Raw genomic sequence first — 21,812 nt, 5'->3', positions numbered from 1 at the left:
TGAACATCTTCTTTTGGAGATTCAGCTGAAGACCGATGCATCCACATGTTTCGTCGAATTCGGTCAGCATTCGTTCCGCTTGGCTGATGCTAGGTGTTATCAGTACGATGTCATCAGCAAAGCGCAAATGGTGAAGCTGCCGACCATCAATCTTCACTCCCATGCCGTCTCATTCCAACTTTCGCACTGCGTTCTCGAGGGTAGCTGTGAATATTTTGGGTTGTTTCACCTTGTCGGACCCCTCTCTTCACGTCAGTGATGATATTCTTGTAGAATGGCGAAATTCCTGTCGTAAAGTTACTGTACAACTCTCGAAGTACCTTTATGTACTGAGTAGGTACGCCTTGGTTGTCCGAGGCTTCTACGAAAGCTTCCGTCTCAATCCCACTAGACTTGTAACGACTCTCATTGCGATGGGTCTCTAGAGTAGAGTAATGATGGCTGTTGCCGTAGTCAGCATTAGAGCTCGGGGGCAAATCAATCTAGATTTCTTTTGTCGTTCTTCACCTCGACCAGATTTCTAAAACACGGCCTGTGTTCTTTGCAATCTTCATATGGATTTAGCTTAAACATGGCTCTGTCGCTGGAACATCGTATTCTGTGCAAACGGAACGTATCCATAAGCGAGCGAGCGAAATTATTTTCAGCATTTCAATCGAGTAATATCGATGAAGAGGTACTCTACATTTCCCCAGACAGGATCCAACATCGTCTCTTTAATGATATGCTGTCTTTGAGCTTCTATATCTCACGCGGTGAACCTGTGCGGCACCCCCTCCCCTGTAACCATAGCTCATGTGGATTTTTGAAGGAACTTTTTAAGAGCGAAGAAAATACTTACACAGAATTGAGACAATGATTCATCGTTCATAGAGATATGGTCATAGATACGATTCCAGTTTTTGAGTTCCTGCTAGTTCACAGCAATGACTACTTGCTTATGAAAAACGTTCTTACGCTTCCGTCAAACATTTCCAAACATTAACGTTTATACAGTTTATCTTCTGTGCCAAGCTGATCGCATCTAGCCTCTGGTCCGCGATGGCGCAACAATTCCGCGGTGTTGGACCCGCTGGACCCCATTTCATAACTATCTTGCGCCGACGCACCAAACCGACGTCGTGTCACATGTTCCACCCCATTTTATAGCTAATTAGTACAAACCAAGTTTTTCTGCCCTTTGGGGTCGATAAATTGGTACCAGACTTGTCAGGTACTGACTTGATTATCGGTTGCCTCCCAGCCGTATAGGTCATGGTATAGGCAAACACGCGTTCCAAAACCTCAACGATTACGAATTCCAGTAAAACGCGTTGGCGCAACCCCATATGGATTGATACGCCAGTTTATCCCCAAAGATCTATACCTTTCACAAGGCGCCCCTTAATAGCTATTTTGAAAAGCTATAGCCTCTAAGGTGCTTATACAGAACAAATAGTCTTCTCAACTTTATCTCTTCCATGCACCTAAGATTGTCTTTTTTTTAGTATCAACTTTTCTAGGAGCTTTGTGTAAAATACGAAAGGACCTGTGAATTTTTCCTGTTAATGTGATTGTCAAAGAAAATCTGAATCTTGATGGTTTGGAAAGATTCTTTTGGAAACTGATCAGCTTGAAGGTGCTGATCTGTTTGATTTCCGGATTTCTTGTGGGTGCCTCTAGATTCCGTTGTACTTCTTGCTAGCAATTTCATTTTCTCTTTTTCCATTAAAAAGGTTCTTACATCGAAAATGTCCACAACATGTGCATGGCTTATGCTTCTTTACAATGCATTGTACGGATGATAATACAACGTAAATTCTGCAGCGTGCTGAAGCATTTCTAAAATGGTCAATTTACTCCAAACTTCTAGAGCAGGTGCTCTAGCATGTTGAAAATTAATGTTTATCCAAATTAACTGGTGTGGAAAACAATTCAATCAAGAAAATGTCTCCGTCTGACCAAGTTCAGACTTAAAAAATTCGGTAAGCGTTTTTGAGTGTTTTTTGAGCCACGCTATCCTATGTTGTGCTTCTTCGATCTTTTCATTTATGATGCTGAATTGTTGTGCATTGGGATTGATTTCTTGAAAGTGTTTCACCTAAAATAGATTGTGAAAAGATAGTAATTTGCGTGAGGAAAGTGAGTTGGACTAAATTAAGTTCAAGTCCGTTTTCTTACTTCCTACTCCTACTACGTCAATTACCACGTAAATGTTCCATATCATTCTATTTTCGTTTATTCGCTGTGCTTCAAGGAAAAAAGTTCTGGTCGTTAGAAAGAGAAAGTAGAAATATAATTTTGTTAAGGTCCCTCAAATCTAATGGGTAGATGTACGGCTAGAGAAGAAAAAACACAAGTGCATGCATAGTAAGATTTTGCAGCCTTTGTGGTTTTCTGGAACACGACAGCTACGTTTTTGCATTCCGTCCTGCACGTGAGAAGAGTGAGCTCCACGATTTTAATGCCACTAAACTTACGTTGAGTACCGCCAATTGTAAGGACACCTCAGCCTGGGCTTACCTTCCTACACTTCCGTTTTTTTTATCTTCGTTCAAGTAGTGTTCCGAGAAGGCAACGAGGTGTCCTGCCTGCGCCGAAGATCAATGCTGCGACACGGAAACCAGAAGGAGTTATGTAAAGAAACGCGAGAAGTGTGCTCCGTCTGTGTCATCTCCTACTTTGAGAATTCCTCAAAGTAGCAGATGACACAGACGGAGCCAAACATCCCTGCGCTCGTTTCCCAACAACCTTTGATCCCAAAAAATGAGGAGAATACTTCTCCTAAATCAATCTGCGAATTATTGCACTTTTGATTATTAGCTGTTACTCAGGGATTTCAAACCCAGAAGTTGGCAAATCTACCGGTCACTTTTGTTTCTACGATTGTGGAAGACTTTAAGTGCTGTTGCGATAAACAGAACTCATAGGAGTCGTGATCAAATAGAGAAAGAAAACGTGGAATTAATCTAAAGTGCGTAAATCTGGTCTTACTAGCATTATCTCCGCGTTCGAATGCATGACACTGAGGCATGCTCCAATTACTGTTGAGAGCTGCATATAATAATCTTGATGTCCTAACCTAAACGAAAATTATCAGTTTGGATTAGTTTTTAGGAAGAAGGGTCCACGCACCTCTCATAAATTGCTTCCCAGTTCTCGATCAGGAAATTGGTTAAAAATACCTGCGAAATCGGATTGTATGCCACTCCCGCAAATACGAAACCAATCCCTTCTATTGCGGTCTCGTTAATCGTTCGTCGTAGCAAACTAAATTCTCCTATTCCTTCTTCTATATCACGTTCTACTTTACACGTAAAAATAGGAGTATGTATGAAAGCTGTAGTCTGACTACAGAGCTACTGAGCTAAGAAACTACGATCCCTTCAATCATGGTCAAGTGTATATTGAAATATTCCTAACATGAGAATCGTAAGGAAAGGAGAAACGGAGGGCAGGGAAAGATGGAGGGGAAGAGGATAGGAGGGACGAATTCAATGTTGAGTAGAGGGATTTTAGAACAATAATAATTATAATGAAAAGCTTTCTCTAAGCAACATACAATGTACAGAATTACTAGAGATGAAACGGACGATTTCAGATGTAGTCCTGAATGTCGGAGGAGCACTTGCTGTGAATGGAAGAGCTTTTAGCAACGGGTGTTTTGCAGGCTCGAGAAGATGTCGATATTTAGTCCCTATGCGGAAGAACAACTTTTGGGTTTCGATACCTGTAATTCAAGGGGGGAGGACTATTTCAAGGAAGAAAAAAACACTATTGAATCTATATCCGATGCTAGCTCTTGAGTTACGGATCAACCTCTAAGAGAAAAGAGATTTTTGCACTGTGAGTGATAGAGTTGATTGAGGATATTTCTCGTTATACAATTATGATTATCAATGCAAATGGCATGGCTCTCGCTGAAGCATCCCTACTAATTTGGATCACTTCGAGATCTTGCTGAACCAGCAAGCATCATCAGCTCCTGAACTCGAGCACATTTATAGACCGAAATAAATGCGGCTAGCGAAGAACCACCAACCGAGTCAGAGACTCTGGTCTATATTCAAAAGATAAAAGTGGAAAAGCTGGTGGAGATGATGGAATAAACGCAGAAATGCTAAAATATCTTTATTCGTCGGGGATCTTGGAATGACGAAGATTATCTGTTCAATATGGACCGAGAAGAAGATAACTGACACGTGGAGCTACGCTATCATAATTCCCCTCTACAAGAAGTTATCCGTCAAGAAACTTAGGACCTATCGAGGAATCTCATGGCTGCGTGTTATGTACGAGGGTTTTGAGCGGATTACCCTAGAAGCTATCAAAAATTGTAGAATATAAGGCGCGATGAGCGAACTGCCTTCGTTAAAGCTGATCTTCGACTGATCAGGTGATCGTCGTCTAAGGGTGATCGAAATGTAGCAGCGGCACTCGAAGCCTATGCAGTTAGCCTTTCCGGACTTCAAAGCACCGTTCCTTATCGAGGCCGCCTTCTCAATGCCGATAGAGTAGCTCCGAGAAAGTTCGCCTGTGCAATCGCATGAACTAAAGAACAATTGCCGCTGTTTGAACCCTAGCCGGATGTACGTCATCGTTTGAAGTGGAGCTATTTAGCACGGCTGCAAGCAAATCTTATCTCCTCGAGACCTCCAACAACAAACAGGATGGGTGGCGATAGAGAAAACTATATACCGAAGAGCAACGGGAGCTAAGAGAGAGATATTCGGTAAAGATGCTTCATTCAACTTCTTCACGAAGTGCCTAAAGCCGAATTCCATCGTCAACGAAGTCAGGTTGCGACTCTACCTATCTTCAAATCGTTCTATAATGTTAGGAATGGAGACTCTACCGACTTAGACCGTCCACGGTGGTAAAGAGGCTTGACTGCGCAGAAAGAAAGGTGCCTAGATGGGTGGTTTGCTTTTTTTAGTCTAGGGTCTGCCACAACTAAAGATCTTTATACGAAAATCGATGTGGTGTACCAATGCGGGAAGTGTCGACATAAATTTTGAAAAATTTTATTTCTGGAGAAAAATAGACCTTGCAACAGCGCAAAGTTCCATTCCACAATGTTAACAAGTGAATTCCTAACGTTAGGTCTGGCGAGATCGCTACATCCAGTCTATTCGGATTATTATTATTTATTTGGAGAATGGCTCCCTCATTTACAAATAGACTTCTTTATAGTAAGTAATTTAAAAGCTCACTCAACATCGTCACAAAAACTCTAAATGTGCTTTCGTTCATGTGTACATTCAAAATCTATAAAATATTGGTTCCATATTCTGATAAAAATTCTGCACAATCAGCAAAGAAGCATAGTCTTGAAAAGAGGAATTGAACCCCACGATTGTATCGGATTCGCATAAGATAACTAAATTTCTGCTTCTGTGTTCCTAAGTTGAAGAAGAGTTGCGAGCAAACAAGCTTCACTATTGAAAAAATTAAAATTTGAAATTTGATCTTTTTTTTTGATACACCCTCTGAGGTTAACAGGCAAAATTTAGTTGAAAAGTAACCAGTTTTGAGTGTTGAACGAATAAGATAGATAAGACAGTGGTAGGTGTTCAAAAACAACTTCTGAAGTGAATGAAAAGCTATTTGATTAGGAAAGAAACAATTTTGAGAATCTGACATAACAAGAATCCGTTCTAACATACGTCTTCAACTCCTGAATTTCGTTCGCGCATGTTAAACCCTTTGCAAGATTATCTTTTTCCTCCACATTGTCTTCATTGTTGTATAAGGCCTTTATCTGAAATATCACCCTCAAATTTTGCTACGATCCATTTTTGAATGTCGCAACCACTGCTAAAAGATATCGAGCCAATTGCAACGGGACTGCTGAACTGCTGGAAGAGCCCAGTCTCATCAGAAATGTTCTGCTGCAGTTTTTGAAGACTATGAGGGTTGTTACGCGATACATCATAGCCTTGAAGGTTGCCCACAAGAAGTAATCGCACACTGACAGATCAGGTTACCTGGATGGCCAGGTAGGGCTGAGATCAAACTGACGATCAAAGTGTGAGGATCAAATTTTGAGTGAATGTGATGCGTGGTTCAGTGGGATGTACACCATCCTGTTGTAAGTAACTTTAGGTCCTGTTACACCATCACCATCGCACTTTTACCATCCTGTTGTAAGTAACTTTAGGTCGAAGGGACTTACTTTACTTTAGGGCAAACTATCTCTTTTCATTTGATGTGTTTCTTTGTAACTTGGAACTCCTTTCTCCGGGCCACCTTTATTTGTCCCACCCGATACAATTCCACTCCCAAAATTGAAAATAAGAATGTTGAAGTTCTGTGAGCATTAAAGAGGAAGTATTTCTTCGGAAATTCACACAGCATGAGAAAAAGGCTACAAGCAAAGGCAGAAATGACAAACGCGATATTAAATTTTCGTAACCTATTAATAAAAATAATTGTTAAATATTCGAAACCTTCGTGAATTGATTGGAATCGGTACAAACAGTACGCCAGGCACGCCAAAGCTTCCTGATTTGTGGTACAATACGCGGTCGCATTTGAAACTACGCAGTTTTCCACTGTGCGAATGTATCATTAGATTACAGTCAGTGTTTATTTTCCACACTGGCTAGATTGTGAGAGGGTTCACCGGAAAGACGCCAAGTGCGGCTCTGTCGACAATCCAATGCAACGCAGCGATAAGATCGAAAAATTTCCCCTAGGCTATATCTTTAATCTCCCTTCACTGTACCGCTTCAGAACGACCTGGCACATTTTCACCCTCTTACATTTTCGGAAAAATTACATGAGTTCTCATTCTGAACGTTTGCAAGTGTATATCAAGGTGATGAATATAAGTTAACATCAGTAATGTCTGGTGATGTAACTGTAAGAGCAAACTGTAAAACTGTTAAAGACCCTTGCCTCACATTCCGTTTTGCGAGCTACAATGCATGTGTGGAGCAATTACGCTAGCATCACCTTTGGTCCCCTCTCAAAGCAGCATTTTTTAGCATTATGAAGAACACCCGTGCTTCATGTGGAACTATCTAAAATTTACGTTTATGACGTGAACAGTTTTTCTATCAGCAGCATAAACGAATAATAGAATTCTCAGCGAAGAATGGAATGGAAAAATGTACCAATCCTGTGTCCATATACACCCTCCCAAGCAACACTGATACCAGTCTGTAAAGCACGAAGGCACAAAATTGTTGGTAAGTCTGGAACAGACTCAAACTATGCGCCACCGCAAGCTCTGGAGCTTGGTGTTAAAGGGTTGGAGTTAAAGTCAGCAAATCACAAACTTGACAATGTTGGGGTCTCTGCGAAACCTTATAGAGTCTAGGGTGTAGATTTGAGTGTGCATGATCAAGCTCAATTCCCCTTAATAATCCCAAAAAACAGCGTGGAAAACGCTTCGATTCTTACAAGGTTCGAAGAAGGTCCCATCCTAACGATGATGGGTCTCCATGACCAAATTTACCTAGAGTTCACACTGTGGTTTACATGTAGTACCGTGCCCCGCTCAATCCCTCTTAATGGTGCTGTGCTCGAAAATTGTGTGGAATTTGTCCCGACGAGATGCGTTATAATGCGTCACGCTCCGATTCCCTCAGCAACCAATTCATTGGATTTTCATGAATATTCGCTGAAGAAGACCCCACTGATTGTCGATCGCTCGCTCATGTGCGCAACGCACGTTCAAGAGAGCGCTCTGACGTACTTTGTAGGAACTAAAGTAGTTTCCCACAACGTTTTTCAGGAGGATTAGGGAAAATTAAGCGTTGTCAAACACATACTCGTAGTCTTTAACGCGTCCACTATATTGTCCAATAGAGATCCCAATATCGTCTAATTCATAATATGCTGCCTCTAACAATTAACCTACGTTGAAGCTGCTGGCTCCAACGCAATTGCACAATTGCACCAAGCTTTAGATCGTTTTGATCCAACTACACATACGACTCAGCCTCCCGTAACAAAGCTTGTACGGATCATATGATTTTATCGTTTGTTTTTTTAATGGAATGTATATAAAGGCGCAGCAGCAGAATCTGCTAAGATAAGTAGAACACCTGACCTTCTCTATCGCAGCACTACCTATTCGCTTCACTCCATAGCAGTAGGTGCACTTTCTAAGATGCCTCGGAATCCTAGAGTGAACATTTTCAAAAGAAAAAAACCCAGTAAATATACTCTAGTGTTAACAACCTGACACATTGGCTAGCTTTTTTGCCTTTGCTGCACCGTTCAAGAACTTCTTTTTCAAAAAGTGATTGAAAAGTCGATGAACAGTTATTTGATCCAGCCTCACAGTACGACTCAATCACGGACGTCGCAAATTTTCTAAATACAGTCGTTAGGTCTCTATTAAAGCCAAGTTTAGCTGATGTGGAGGTTGACTAGAAATTCCATCTTTCTTTTTTTTCTTAGTGCTAGAAGAACACAACAGTGATCAAGTTACGGGAGGACTTCTCCCAAACGTGTAATTTCTTCAGACCTTTCTTTGACGCTATTTGTTCCTTAAAGGTCGTCAGAATGCAGTCAGAAACTAAAAAAAAACTGGAATGAAACTGCTGTTCGATTTAAATAGTATCGCTGTCGCCTCCAGCAAGACTGCAGTTCCCCTTGCGAGGAAAATCGCTGTTCAATGCTAACCGTGCTATGGGCAGTAATTCAGGTTTTTTTTCTTAACTGGACACTAGTACAAGTATTGACAAGTTATAATAATAAATAACCAGTTCCATTTTCACACGTAACTCAACTTACAGTCTTGAAGAAGATGAGTATCTCGACATTCCAGAGGTACTCTTGTAATGCTTCTTTTTCCCGTATCCTAGAGCTTGGTGCAGTGGTCTACTACCATTTCGATGTGTTTCGAATTCACCGCTTATATACTCAGAGTACACACCCATGTACCTTCTTTCCATTATCTTTTTGGAGTAAAGCTAAAGTATATGTGTTTTTAAATAGTTTGCTTTACCAACGTCCAAATATGTGCAAACACTTACGTCAACCCACTTTCTTCCGTTTTCTCCGCTGTTTTCACCAAACAAATGTCTTATAGAAGCAAACCCTTCTGTTACCGCTTCCCACACCAGATAATCCTATGATTCGATTGTCAATTTGAAGCAAGACCCAGGATTGTTAACAGTCCTCATTACTATTTAACATTTTTAAGCAGGTCATTAACAGCGATAAGGGAGGAGAGTTCGTAGTTATATCACGCGAATTAGACACGGTTATCATTCAGAAACACTTGGATGCTACATTCCACCTCTCTTCTTCGCATGAAGAGTTCATGAAATAAAGTCGCCATCTCAATAGAGTGTGGGTCGAAATCAGTAAGGCTGCGAGGTTACATAAGGTAATGATCACAAGGCTGAAAAACGTGCCCAGTTCTATACGTGCTAACAAAAACACATATACTCTCTTCTCTCAGAAGACACACATGTATTCATAGTACGTGCTATCGTAAGCAATGTAGGTGGTCCAACTGATATACTTGCTCTTTTGCTCAAGTATGTTCCCGCGCATCTATCCAACTTCAACTTTCTCTGGAGCAATTTCGAAGAACTCATTCAGAAAAAATGTGTTATTGAATCTTTCATAGTCACTTCGCTTTATACCAATGTTTCAAACAGTGCTGCAAAGCAAGCCGTGTTCGAGCTACTTGTAAAACACCGAGACACTTAATACTTGCACGAATTTTCCGTAAGAAAAATTATGACGTTGCTGTACTGCTGTTACGTTGATGATTGCTGCACTATATGTCCCACATAAGACAACATGGACGCTTGTTCCGTATTTCGAAACCAGCAGTCACCTTACATATGGCTCGCATGGGAGAACCTCAAAGCAAATTGGAAGTACTTTCTAAACGTAGAAATCCACTGGTCCAACGGTGAATGGTTATCACGATGGCTCCGAAAACCTAGTAAGAAAAACCATTTTATTCCGTTGTCCTTCCGCTCACCCTTAGAAAGCTAAGAAATCAGTGGTTGCAAACATGTTTAGGAAAGCCGTAAGGAACACATCTGATACACAGGAGCGGATCAATACGGTTAACCTAGCGCAACGTTTCGCGAATTCTTACGGTAGGATTGCTGATGTGCCGCGTAGGAGAGGTCTAAGTCCGCTGCGAGAAGATGCTATAGTGGATGACTTTAATACGGTTATTTTCTGTGAGCTAGCATCACGGCAACGCGGCCACTGAGGAAAGCACAATGACTTAGGCTCTTTTAGCTCTTGGTTCCGGGTGTAATATCTTTGCGAATGATGACTAGTTCTGAATGAGGCATTTGAGAGGATATGTAGCGAATGTTCCGACTTTCAAGGCCGTGACGAAGGCGGCAACGCCGAAATGTTAATAAAGACAGTAAAAAATCTTGGCTTTCGCTTCACATTGACAATCGGATAGTTGCAATCATTGTGCCAACAATCAAAGAAGGTCAAACTTCTACGTGATTGACTCATTTCCAACTTTTCAATTGCATTAAAAGAACCGTCATCGAAAAAAAAAACAGTGAGGACCGAAATTCATTGAGGACTTAAAGGTACAACGACTATACAAGGAAGGAGATAATGAATGTTGTTGATTTTGAATAAATTAGAGATTTCCTAAAGTATTAGCTTTCACCAAGTGAGGTTTCCAAAACACGTAATGGAAAACGGCGACATAATCCTCCTATCTCTCTCTGAAAAAAAAAACCCAGCGGTGATGAAAGAAGAACGAGGCAAAATTATCATCGTCTCTAGTGACCACTTGTAGCTGTTTAAAAACAAGACAGCACATTATACTTTTTAATAAAAAGTAATTTCTCGGTAAAACAAAATCTTCGCAATAATGTTCCATTCTTTTGTTCACTTTCGTTTCTTTATAGAACGGAGTTAGAATTCCTTGCACAGACAAATCAAAATCTCTCTTCTTTTTCCTACCATCCCGCAAATCACAGTACTTTCTACACACCGTTGCTCGATGAGACAATAGTTTTCGTAATTTCGTTTTTGTTGCAATTTGTACGTTTTCCGGCTTTATCAATGACTATACACATCTAGGATGACTTTGTAGGAGCCTTATCTAAGATTTTAATTTTTAGGGATTGAGTTGCTACTCCATGCACCACGAACTCGAAGAGAAACGACTCTGATATTGTGCTTCATTTTAGTAAAAGACTGACGCTCCTATCGAACACTGCTACTGCTACTCAGTTGTTTTTTTTTTTTCAAATTGTGATTGCTGCTATTTTTATCAACATGGCCCTACTCTTCATGCTTACAAACAGAAAAGATTGTCAGAGATTCTCAAACGCTCATATTCAGATGTACAATCTTTCAAAAAAGTACAAGCAAACAGAAAATGCTAGCTTATCAATTTTAAAAACCTAACCTACCTCTTCTTTAGATAAATATTTCAACAGTGCGAATACAGTTTTATAGTCTAGCCGACCAATTAAAGCAGCATTGAAGGCGTCGCTGATAACTGTATATCTTGTGTGTGGGCTGTAAACCTACAAGTAGTCATGATTTTCTTCCACAAAGTATTCTAAAGACTGAGTTTTCATTCTGATTGCATTTTTCGTCCTTGACTCGTTAAGGTGCAAGTTATTGTTATCCTAGCCTGACGTCTACTTGAACGGTTTATGTATCGCTTTCCCATCCACATTGTAATGAAGAATTTTTGCACAAAATACGCGCGTTCAAGCTTATTTCTGAAGAAAAAAATCAGAAAGGCTAGGACTTCATTTCTTGAGAAGGAACTTTGTGTTGGGGTAACACCATCTTATTTCTTATCAACCTCATTAGTCTCTCCATTCCCAGACTCAATACCTCACTTTGTCATCTACAACAAGAAAAAAGTATGAAGGTGCTGTTAAAAAAACAATTCCAATTATGCGACAGTAATTTGAAGAGAGTGCTATTTTTTTATAATTTTCATCAATCACTGAAGCGAAAGAAGCGAGCAACACCAGAAGTCTGAGGTGAGCCTGAGCGTACGTTAGTCGCACGTTCAAACTAGTAGCTTGATAACACTGCATTCAAGAAGACACTTACCCTATGGTTTTTATCGAACTGTCTTATAATGCGCTTCCAACCATCAGAATCGTAGTTTTGAACGAAATATCCGCGTCTATCCACATTGATAACAATGGGGGCTTCTTTGCGATCCAAATACAACGGCTCTTCTGCAATTCATCTTATAGGAAAGATTATTTCGACTACTGTTTTTTTTTGAACATTCTAATATTGACATTGGCTACCTGGTTCTGCTGATTCTGAATCATACGGATATCTTGATAACCAGCATGTATGAAATAACAGTGTAAAGTTACAATGTTATTGTTGTTGCTAATAGTGCTCCTTATGGTTTGTGCTTCTCAAAATGTTAGAATGAGATTTCCAGAATCTGATCTGTTGAGAAGCACTGTTTAGTCTATGGCAGAGCTTTTTTATGGTACACTCTGAGGTAACCAACTCTGAGGTACAAGTATTCCCGAAAAATACGACTAGGTATGACTACACATGTCATGATTGTGCACGAAATCGCAAGGCGCAACGGTAACGAAACCTGTCGCCACATGCACCTTCTCCAGTAGCAATCAAGCCAAGGGCTGGCACTCAACACTTGGAGCTTACGGTCCTATTTCGAAGTCTTATTCCCATGTTTTTGAAGTTTTTGAAGTTGAGCGTATTCGCTCTCAAACTTAAATTCAGATTTGTCGTCTTGAGTGCTTCAAAATTATTTGGAACCATCTAAACCGTTGATCGACCGCGCGCGTTTGGATGACCCTCCACATAGCCCACCTTTCAGAGCGGTTTCCAGCCACATATCCATGTAACCTTCATAGATCGCATATCTATTTAGCAGCATTACTACTTGCATTGTTCGCATATAGTTGCACTTGTTGTGCAGCAATCTAATCACTTTGTTGTATTGATATATTAAGGGTAAAACCATCACCCACTATGGGTGTGAAGCACCAGCTTCTCGAATTCAGTCAGCCTTCTCTGGGTCTGACCAACCTGGAGGAGACTGAGTGAATTCGGAGAGTGATGCCTATCGCTTCCCGTTGGAGCTGATTTGGGGTACAAAAACACAATGAAATTCGCATTTTTTGGGAAACAATTTTAACATGAAACATAATTTTGGGACCATAATTTTTTATTTGGTGCTTTTTGGGAACAGCTCTGCGAGAGCTATCTGCTGTTTTTTTTTATTCTCTATCATTTGTATTCTGAGGAATTCAAAAAAGTAAAAGACTCATTCAGAATTTCATGCCTTTAAGGAGTGTATCCTTATTGTTTTACCTTAGCGTGCGCCTTCGTCTATTCATTGTCTCATCCTTTTTCCTAAATTATTCAGAATTCCAATATTTCTGTGACGGTACCGAGGTAATAATGTGAAATCAAATAAGTACTTTTTAAATTGTGATTCCACATTTAGATTCAAGACCGCAGAATTTTTCTTTGTTGCTTTTATTTTCCAAAAAAGAGCGAAGAAAAGGGTTGTTAGCAGCAAAGACGACTTTTTTTCTCAAAATAGAAATTTCCAAAAAGTTCCTTGCTTTAAATTGCTGTTGACCACCGAAGGCAAGCGGAGGGAACACCGTTAAAAGTCTGATAGACCGGTGTCTCCCAGACTCCCAGATTGATACGTACAAGAAAAAAAAATCAGAATTTCTGCATTTTTTGCAGAGAAAGAAATGAACAAAATGGTGTTTAAAAGAAATCAAAATTTCAAAAGATACACATTTGAGCACCTCTTTTTAACCACTTGTAGTATACTTGTTTGTCATCCCACTGATACCATAGAGGAACATCCCATTTGTACCTAGAAATGTTTAACATCGTGAAAGTTACGCTTTCCTTTGTATTTAGTCGTTATTACCCGTATTTTGGATTTCTATACTTTCGTAGTTCAGTTGCATGAGGGACTTTCATGTATCTTTCCTGCCTTATCCTCAGCGTTGTAGAGTTAAAATGCTCGACAGTTACAAGTGGAAAACCCATCTACAGTAAATTCTTCTCGAAATATGTATAGTATAGGGAAAATACTAACCAAACACCTGTTTTGACCACTGAGGTCCGAAATCAACCATACTCAGTTTTCCTCCGTCGGGACCCTCAGCTCCTTCGACAACTTCGTCGAAAGCCTCCCAGAGATCATCGCCGCGTGTGTTTTCGAAGGAGAATTTTTTGAGGTAGTGCTGAAATCAGTTTAGGCTTGTATCAACAGTTCTATAAGAATACGAGTAAAATAATGTCATGCTCCTGCAACAATGAGTTGATGATCGAAGACACTTGATTCTATGCGACATTATCGCGGCACAGGAAGACTTCTAACCCGTTGGTTAGAATGTTTCACAAAGAATTTAATGCTTTTCGTAGTATTCGTGAAAAGAGCCAATGTGCAACTTTTGAACGCAGTCGAGCTTAATTAAAGGGTTTACTGGCGTCAGCTCGATCATTTTCAAGAACAATTGGAGTTTAGCTGACCAGTTTGGTGGCGAAGTTTACCGTACACATCATTTTTGAGCTTAAAGCCGTCACCCCACAAATCTGGGGTGGTGCGGATTTCAGATGGAGGGTTCCTATACGGGATTGTAGATTATGAAGAGGAGGGTGATTCCTTTCATTTCCCCCTAATTGCCGTAAAAAACGGTCCGGAGGATGGGGCGCGTGCACAAGGCTGGCGCGCTTCAATCGAACTCGTTGTAGGAAATAGCGCGCCAGAACGCTCGAAGTCGTATCTTCCGAGCCGTTTTTTTACGGCAATTATAAGGATAGAGACGGAATCACCCTTCTTTCCATAACCTGCGATTCCGCATAGGCATAACCCACCACCACAGATTCGTGGAGTGAAACCTTTAAAAACAGGAAAAATGAATGCTACTTCTCTTAAAAAAACGTTTCTTACAAAGCTTGTAAACGTTTACGGTTGGATCTCATTGAACAGAACATTTCCGTTCCATGTCCTTTACATCTTTCACTTCATGCTGTTGCTGTATGTACCAGCATATGCAACCTACTAGTAAGCAAGTAAGTAGTTAGTCCTATTTGCATACAGTTCACCCTTACTAGCACGACTTCGTAAATTAGATTTCTCTGGAAATTGCGTTCCGAATTATGTCGAAGTTGGTAAAACCGTCTCTTCGCGCACCATTGTAATGCTGTATTCGAATAATTATTTAGATCCCACATAAAATGAACTAAATGTTCAAAATCTGACTCTGTACTGGTGTCGTTAAACCATCACCGTTTAAATTGCAGATTGTTAGTGAGTTCAATTTTGAGTGTTTCGTTCTAGGTTCTAAGTATTTACATATAGGTTTTCGTTACAAAAACATCCCTAGTGAATCTGTGTCAATCGTTTTTTTCTCATATGCGAGGATCCCTCAGGGGACATTGAAATACTCCGAGGAGTTAGAAACAGGCTAACTAGTCGTTGATTCTCGCATAGTTATTCCCGCTATTGACATCGTAATCAGTTCACTTGAACCCCCTTGAGCCCGATGCTACCGACCGCACTAATTATAACCACGAAGCTTGGTAAGAAAAAAAGAGATGCAGCTGCAACTAGTTTGGAATACTTTCTTTCAAAGTGGCTACTGTTTTCCAAGTTTCTTTTAATATCATTGAGATTGTATTAATCACATAAATCCTTTGCCGCGTTTGTTCTAATGTTTTCTACAACCTCTGCATCCTCTACAAAGCAAATGAAGCGTGTTCGACGAAAAAGAGAACATACAATCAATGCTTTCCTGAAGTTTTGCTCTCCGACAACGTTCCGGATCATAGCAATGATAATAGCTCCTCTAGTATAAGATATTGAGTCAAACGACTCTATTATTTCCAATGGTATGTCTATAATAGAAGAAAGTGGACGACTTGAAGCAAGGGAATCCTTATTCATTGCAGCATTAAAACTGGTAACGTGATCGGTTTTACTCTGAAAAAGGTTTGTCGAAACAGTAAGAAAAAGAAAACTGTAACAACTCACAATTCGCATTTCCCTTTCTTCATTCATTACGGCTTGCTGGAAGTAGCTAGCAAAACCTTCATTCAGCCATATTTCATTCCACCACTTCGTGGTCACCAAATTACCAAACCACTGAATTTTACTGAATTTTGTCTTAGGTTTTTCTTTGCGTTTCATATTGATTTTAAAGGCATCACTCCACGAATCTGAGGTGGTACGAATTTCAGGTGGAGTATTCGTATACGGGATAGGAGACTACGGAGAGAGGGGTGATCCCGTCCATTTCTTCCTAATTGCCGTAAAAAATGGCCCGGAAGATACGGCTTCAGGCGTTTTGGCGCACTATTTTCTACAGGGAGTTCGACTGGAGCGCGCCAGCCTTGTGCGGCGCCGCATCTTCCGGGCTGTTTTTTAAACCAATTAGCAAGGAATAGACGCAATCTCCATAATCTACAATCCCGTATACGAATACTCCACCGGAAATCTGCACCATCTCAAATTCGTGGGGTGATGCCTTTAAAGTAATTGATAGTTATTCCACACTTGAAAGTTCAAAAGCTGTATATTCACAAGTTTTGTTGGATTTAATTGTAGCAATCTTCCCGTGTAAGAACTGTGCATTTGTGGAATGCATATAGACTAAATTATATTGGTTTCTTCTTTCCCTTATCTCAGAAGTTTCTTCACATTTCAGGCGCTCTTTTGCTGATGAAAATAAAGTATGCGGATGCTAAAACATGATGTTCTTAGTTGATTTGTGAGTTTTTAGTTTTGTGAGACCAAACCGTGGTCAAGAACTATTGCCGAATAACTTCAGTTCTGTGTTGTATTGTAACAGTGTGAGACACTGCTAAAATAAAATGGAGAATGGGAGGAAGGAAGGCGGGGGCGCTAAGGTCAGAGAAATGGCAACTATTAGTTGATAATATCGGATTTCGTGGATCTCTTTTGGTCTACTCACCTCCACAAAACTGGTTTGTTTGAAACCACGAAAATTTAATTTTGAACGGACCTATACCAAAAGAGTGGCGTAGCGAGACACAACATATTTCATATATTCTTTTTTTAATGAGCGCGAAGGAATGGTGCGGATATAAATACTGCATAATTCAATATCAGAGGAAGTTGGTAATGCAGCAGAAAGACTTATTAAAGAACGGATTTCAGGTGAAGTATCCGTACACGGGTCGTAGATTATGGAGACCGGAGTGGTTCCGCTCATCTGTCCCTGAATCACTGCAGGCAGCCGGCCCCTGAATGCTGTTTCGTCCGATGCCTTCTATTGCAGTGCGCCATCCTTGTACGAGTAGCTCCCTCACTGCCTATCACGGGAAGTCCGAATTGGTTTTGACGAATCGCAGGGCGGGGACGGACCAAGGGGTGGAGCGTTGCAATAGGTGGCGTCGTACAATACAACATTCTGGAGGCGGCTGTTTGCAATGATGCCGGGAGGGATGAGCGGAACTACCCCCGTCTCCATAATCTACGAGCCCATATGCGGATACTCCACCTGAGGTCGGCACCACCTCAGATTCGTGGTATGCTACCTTCAATTTCAATATACCAGCCGTTCACAGCTGGTTGTGGACACGCATTCAGAGAGTGGGAGAAGTCGGAAATTCTTTAGATGTTCATCAATCGAGAGCAAGGAGTTTTGCTCTTTTGAGGGATAGATAAGTCATTAATTTCCTAAAGGATTTACTATCAATTCGTCAACGCCAACTTGCTTTCGATGCATACAGGGCTACACTGTAGGAAAATTTGCATGTAATAAACTACACCAGCTTTTTTTCTTTGCCGCTAACGATTTGTTTGAAGTATTCTTCAACTCTTTTTTCGTACTAGAACAGATGCAATGAACTGGAAAAGCAAATGCAATGAACTGCAATCAAAAAGCGATCAAAATGACAAAACAGATTGTAGAGAAGAAAATTTTAAAAAATTGATCATTATTGGTTATAGCGCTGCTAACATAAGTAGTATGGGATATAAATAACTGGTAATTGTTACTTGATGAGTTAGCTCATGAGCTATCATTTTCCCTTGCAGTAAGTTTTCCGTGTGAATAGAAGATGGAGGTAATAACGAAAATTCGCTGAAATAATTATAGTGAATAAATAATTTCCTGAATACTCAAAAATGATTAAGAGTACCTGAACGTTATTAAACCCCAGTTTTCCATCGCACCTGCCACAAAACGTTCTAGTGCAACCAAATCTGAAGATCGTGATTTTCACTTCCCAAAATTTGACAATTTGTGGATGGAAACTTATTTATATCCTATTAATTTTCATTGCAACAGAGAAGAATTATTGCTGGAAAGTACAACAAGTTAGAGAATCTAAGAAAAAAAACTTGGAAATAACTGACAATACAATCCAAAAAGTTTGTTGTGTTCAGGTGATCAATGGAATCTCATCTCTACGTTTATACCGTCGTTCGTTCGAAACCGGACCGAGCCCGTCAAGCTTTTCAGCTTTTCTCGATTCAAGGTTTATCAGTAATTTTTTTTTCTTTTTCCCTAATTTAACTCTGAGGCGGGTGTAGTGAAAACGGTGAGAGGTTCCGCTACGTCTCCAAGATTGATCGGAGGTTTGATCCCGACATAGTGCCAACCAGGCAATTATTCCTTCCGTAGACGACTAAATGGTGACAGACGCGTCTGGGAGGATAAGAACAAAGATTTAATTCATTAGCAACGAGCAACCACTCTCCCTGCTTCCTGCCCTCACTTCCTCCCTCCCCCCACCTATAGTCATTGTAAGGCTGTGCTGGCCGTGTGCGTGAACCTCAAACAATTAGTTCATCTTTACGTTTACACCGTCGTGAAGGACATCAGCCCACGAATCTGGGGTGGTGCGGGTTCTAAGTGGGTTATACCTATACGGGGTCGTAGATTGTGGGGAAGAGGGTGATTCCTTCGATTTATTGCTAATTGGCATAAAAAACGGCCCATAAGATGTAGCGCGTGCAGAAGGCTGGCGCGCTCCAATAGAAGTCGTTGTAGAAAATAGCGCACCGGAACGATCGAGGCCGCATCTTCCGGGGCTTTTTTTACGGCGATTAGGATGAAATGAGCAGGATTCCACCCGTTTCTGCAATCTACGATCCCGTTAATTCTTTGACCATTGAAATCCATATCGCGTCAGATTGGGGTGATGCCTTTGATTTAAAAACGTTGAAGAATTTAAAACTTTAAGCTTCTCATGTCACCGTGCCATTCTCAATTAACATCAAATACGTTGGCTGTTGATCAGTGGCGGGTCGATCACAAGGCACCTGAGCTCGCGCAACCTTCCGAATCCACGTTTGGATGCCTACACAATCCTCACGTTTCTTTAAATCTTTATTTGATGGTGCAATGCACTTAAGTGATATTCCTAAAACCGCATGAGCTCCCTAATTAAACCCTTTGTTATCGAATATGATAGCGACTAATCTGCACATAAAAGCACGTTTTTCTCCTCCAATTTAATTTTGGGAGGAAGTTTCCTATTTATAACGCACATCTTTTGTTGTTTTGTCGAACATTTTTTAAAATTGTTGTGACATTTGGTGACATTTTTTTTTAAATCCATGCCTTGGTTTGGTTTTTCTCTTCCATGGTTATTAGTTTGGCAAACCTTGTTTCATGAGGACATCCTCAATGGCAAAATATTTTTCAAGAGTTTCCATGTGAGCGATTGCTGTCTTTAATCCATACATTCTCCTTTCTTTGGTATCAGGAGCTGACCATACGCGGAACTAAAATTGAAGTCTCATATTCTGTTTTAACTAATGGTGGGCAATAGAATTCTTACCCTCACACCTCTTTTTGTGTAGGATTCGTCGAAATCAAATTCTGATACAAATATAGCAAGGAGATACGGAGACATAACAGGTGTACGTTGAAATTTCGATACTTTCCAATTCCCATCTGGCTCTCTAAAGGGTCCCAAAATCCAAACATATGCCAAAAATAATTTCTTGGAGCGTTGACGGCGTGTGGCAAACGACAAGTACACTGCACATGATATTCACATGATATGAGTTTTCTTTTCCATCCTAGACATGATAGTCGACTAGCAAAGAGAAAGAGATGATCCTGACTTGTCTGATAGTGATCGAAATATAGTTCGATAATGACGCTTTGAAATCACTGACAGAAAACCAAATCCCAAACTGACTATTGCGGAAATAACAAACACTTTTCAGGCTACTTGGTCAACACTCCAAAGACATCTTCAAGAAGGAGGAAGGTTTACAGGCGGGGCATACGGGTTCCGCTTCTACATATTTTCGGAGATGCGGAAGACTCACCCAGGAACAATAATATTTTCCACGTCCCCGGAAGACCTTCGAATTTTCATTTTTTTTTTTCAAAAATAGAAAGGAGGAACCACCTTATTTTACTTTCCTTGGCAAACGCAGCGGCGTCTCTAATCTTCGATCGCTGACGTAGCACTTCGAATCCCATCCCTCACTTGCGTGAAACGGGATACTCTTAGCACTCTCTCAATTGCGCGTTCAATGACGCTCACCGCGTTTTCTTCCTGCTTGCGAAATGCCCAGGTTTCCGAAGCATAGGTCAAAGCAGGAAGTACGGTGGTGTTGAAGAGGTGAGCACGGAGCCGGGTGTTCCTGGTCTTCTTCACTACATCCTCGATGATCTTGTACGCTCCCCAAGCCGCTCTTCTCCTCCTGCTCAGCTCGGGGGTCAGGTCGTTCATCATGTTCAATTCCCGACCTGGATAAACGTAGCTGGTGCATTCGGATATGCTCGTTCCGTTGAGCGTGAAAGGGGCGTCCGAGAGCCATTCGTTGCGCATGAACATCGTCTTCTGCAGATTCAGCTGAAGACCAATGCACACACATGTTTCGTCGAATTCGGTCAGCATTCGTTCCGCTTGGATGATGCTGGATGTTATCAGTACGATGTCATCAGCAAAGCGCAAGTTTCTTCCTGCAAGTTCGGTGGTCAGGTTGTTCATCATGTTAATTTCCTGACTTACATGTACATAGCTAAATCATTCAAATAAATTCGTTCCACTGAGCGTGAATGGGGTATCAGAAACTCATCCTTTCCTTATGAACATCGTCTTGTTCAGGTTCAGCTGAAGAAGCGATACATCCACATGTTTCGTTGAATCCGGTCAGAATTCGTTCCGCTTGGCTGATGCTAGCTGTTATCAGTACGATGTCATCAGCAAAGCGCAAATGGTGTAGCTGCCGACCGTCCCATTCCAACTTTCACATTGAGTTCTCGAGGGTGGCTGTGAATATTTTGGGTGAGATTGTGTCACCCTGTCGGACCCCCCTCTTCACGTCAATGATGATATTCTTGTAGAATGGCGCAATTCCGGTCGTGAAGTCACTGTACAACTCTCGAAGTACCTTTATGTACTGTGTAGGGACGCCTTGGTTGTACAAGGCTTCCACGACCGCTTCCGTCTCAACTGAGTCAAAGGCCTTCTTCAAGTCGATGAAGGTGAGACAGAGCGGCATCTTGTACTCTCGTGATACCTCGATGAGTTTCGAAACAGTGTGAATGTGGTAAATCGTGCTGAATCCTTTTCGAAACCCTGCTTGCTCGCATGGCTGTCCTTCATCCAAGACTTTTTCAATCCTATTAAGGATCACTCTTGTAAAGAGCTTGTAGATGACGGACAGTAAGCAGATTGGACGATAGTTGCCGATGTCATGTGGATCTCCCTTTTTATACCACAACACGGTCTTGCTGGTCTTCCACTGTTTAGGAACCTTGCATTCCGACAGGTAACGTGTAAAGAGGCTCGCCAGGGTGTTGATGAATACTGGCGGAAGGTTCTTCAGTTGTTCTGGTCTTATTCTGTCGGGGCCGGGTGCCGTACGATTTCTTACCGACATGATAGCAGGC

General features: G+C 41.0%; 4 protein-coding genes across 5 annotated transcripts; 1 reads left to right on the top strand and 3 right to left on the bottom strand.

Moving 5' to 3' along the window:
• Window positions 1-146: 146 nt before the first annotated feature.
• On the bottom strand, window positions 147-19,989 carry RB195_016173 (uncharacterized protein; the record flags this gene model as incomplete). Of its 2 annotated transcripts, none has more annotated exons than XM_064207209.1 (20): window positions 147-421; window positions 1,942-2,080; window positions 2,974-3,061; window positions 3,115-3,249; window positions 5,646-5,740; window positions 8,039-8,111; window positions 8,170-8,304; window positions 8,728-8,906; window positions 8,970-9,065; window positions 11,352-11,468; window positions 12,013-12,143; window positions 13,719-13,789; window positions 13,847-13,968; window positions 14,025-14,165; window positions 15,707-15,907; window positions 15,959-16,069; window positions 17,948-18,032; window positions 18,091-18,154; window positions 19,561-19,681; window positions 19,738-19,812. In XM_064207209.1, 20 exons carry the CDS (start codon window positions 19,810-19,812, stop codon window positions 147-149), a joined length of 2,454 nt encoding a protein of 817 aa, XP_064063090.1. The 2 variants fall into 2 exon arrangements, with proteins under 2 accessions (XP_064063090.1, XP_064063089.1); XM_064207208.1 differs by lacking the exon at window positions 147-421 and adding an exon at window positions 19,958-19,989 and having other exon boundaries at window positions 1,919-2,080; window positions 19,738-19,861.
• On the top strand, window positions 162-425 carry RB195_016174 (uncharacterized protein; the record flags this gene model as incomplete). Its single annotated transcript, XM_064207210.1, has 1 exon — window positions 162-425. One exon carries the CDS (start codon window positions 162-164, stop codon window positions 423-425), a length of 264 nt encoding a protein of 87 aa, XP_064063091.1.
• Window positions 19,990-20,355: 366 nt separating the features above from the next.
• Window positions 20,356-20,910, bottom strand: RB195_016172 (uncharacterized protein; the record flags this gene model as incomplete). Its single annotated transcript, XM_064207207.1, has 1 exon — window positions 20,356-20,910. The coding sequence occupies one exon, from the start codon at window positions 20,908-20,910 to the stop codon at window positions 20,356-20,358; it is 555 nt and encodes a 184-aa protein (XP_064063088.1).
• A 256-nt stretch (window positions 20,911-21,166) lies between these two features.
• Window positions 21,167-21,802, bottom strand: RB195_016171 (uncharacterized protein; the record flags this gene model as incomplete). Its single annotated transcript, XM_064207206.1, has 1 exon — window positions 21,167-21,802. The coding sequence occupies one exon, from the start codon at window positions 21,800-21,802 to the stop codon at window positions 21,167-21,169; it is 636 nt and encodes a 211-aa protein (XP_064063087.1).
• Window positions 21,803-21,812: the final 10 nt, after the last annotated feature.

The sequence above is a fragment of the Necator americanus genome, chromosome V, assembly GCF_031761385.1.
Source record: "Necator americanus strain Aroian chromosome V, whole genome shotgun sequence".
In the NCBI taxonomy this organism is placed as follows: domain Eukaryota; kingdom Metazoa; phylum Nematoda; class Chromadorea; order Rhabditida; family Ancylostomatidae; genus Necator; species Necator americanus.
Note: the sequence above shows the minus strand (reverse complement) of the source record. Positions and strands in the feature narration are given on the sequence as shown.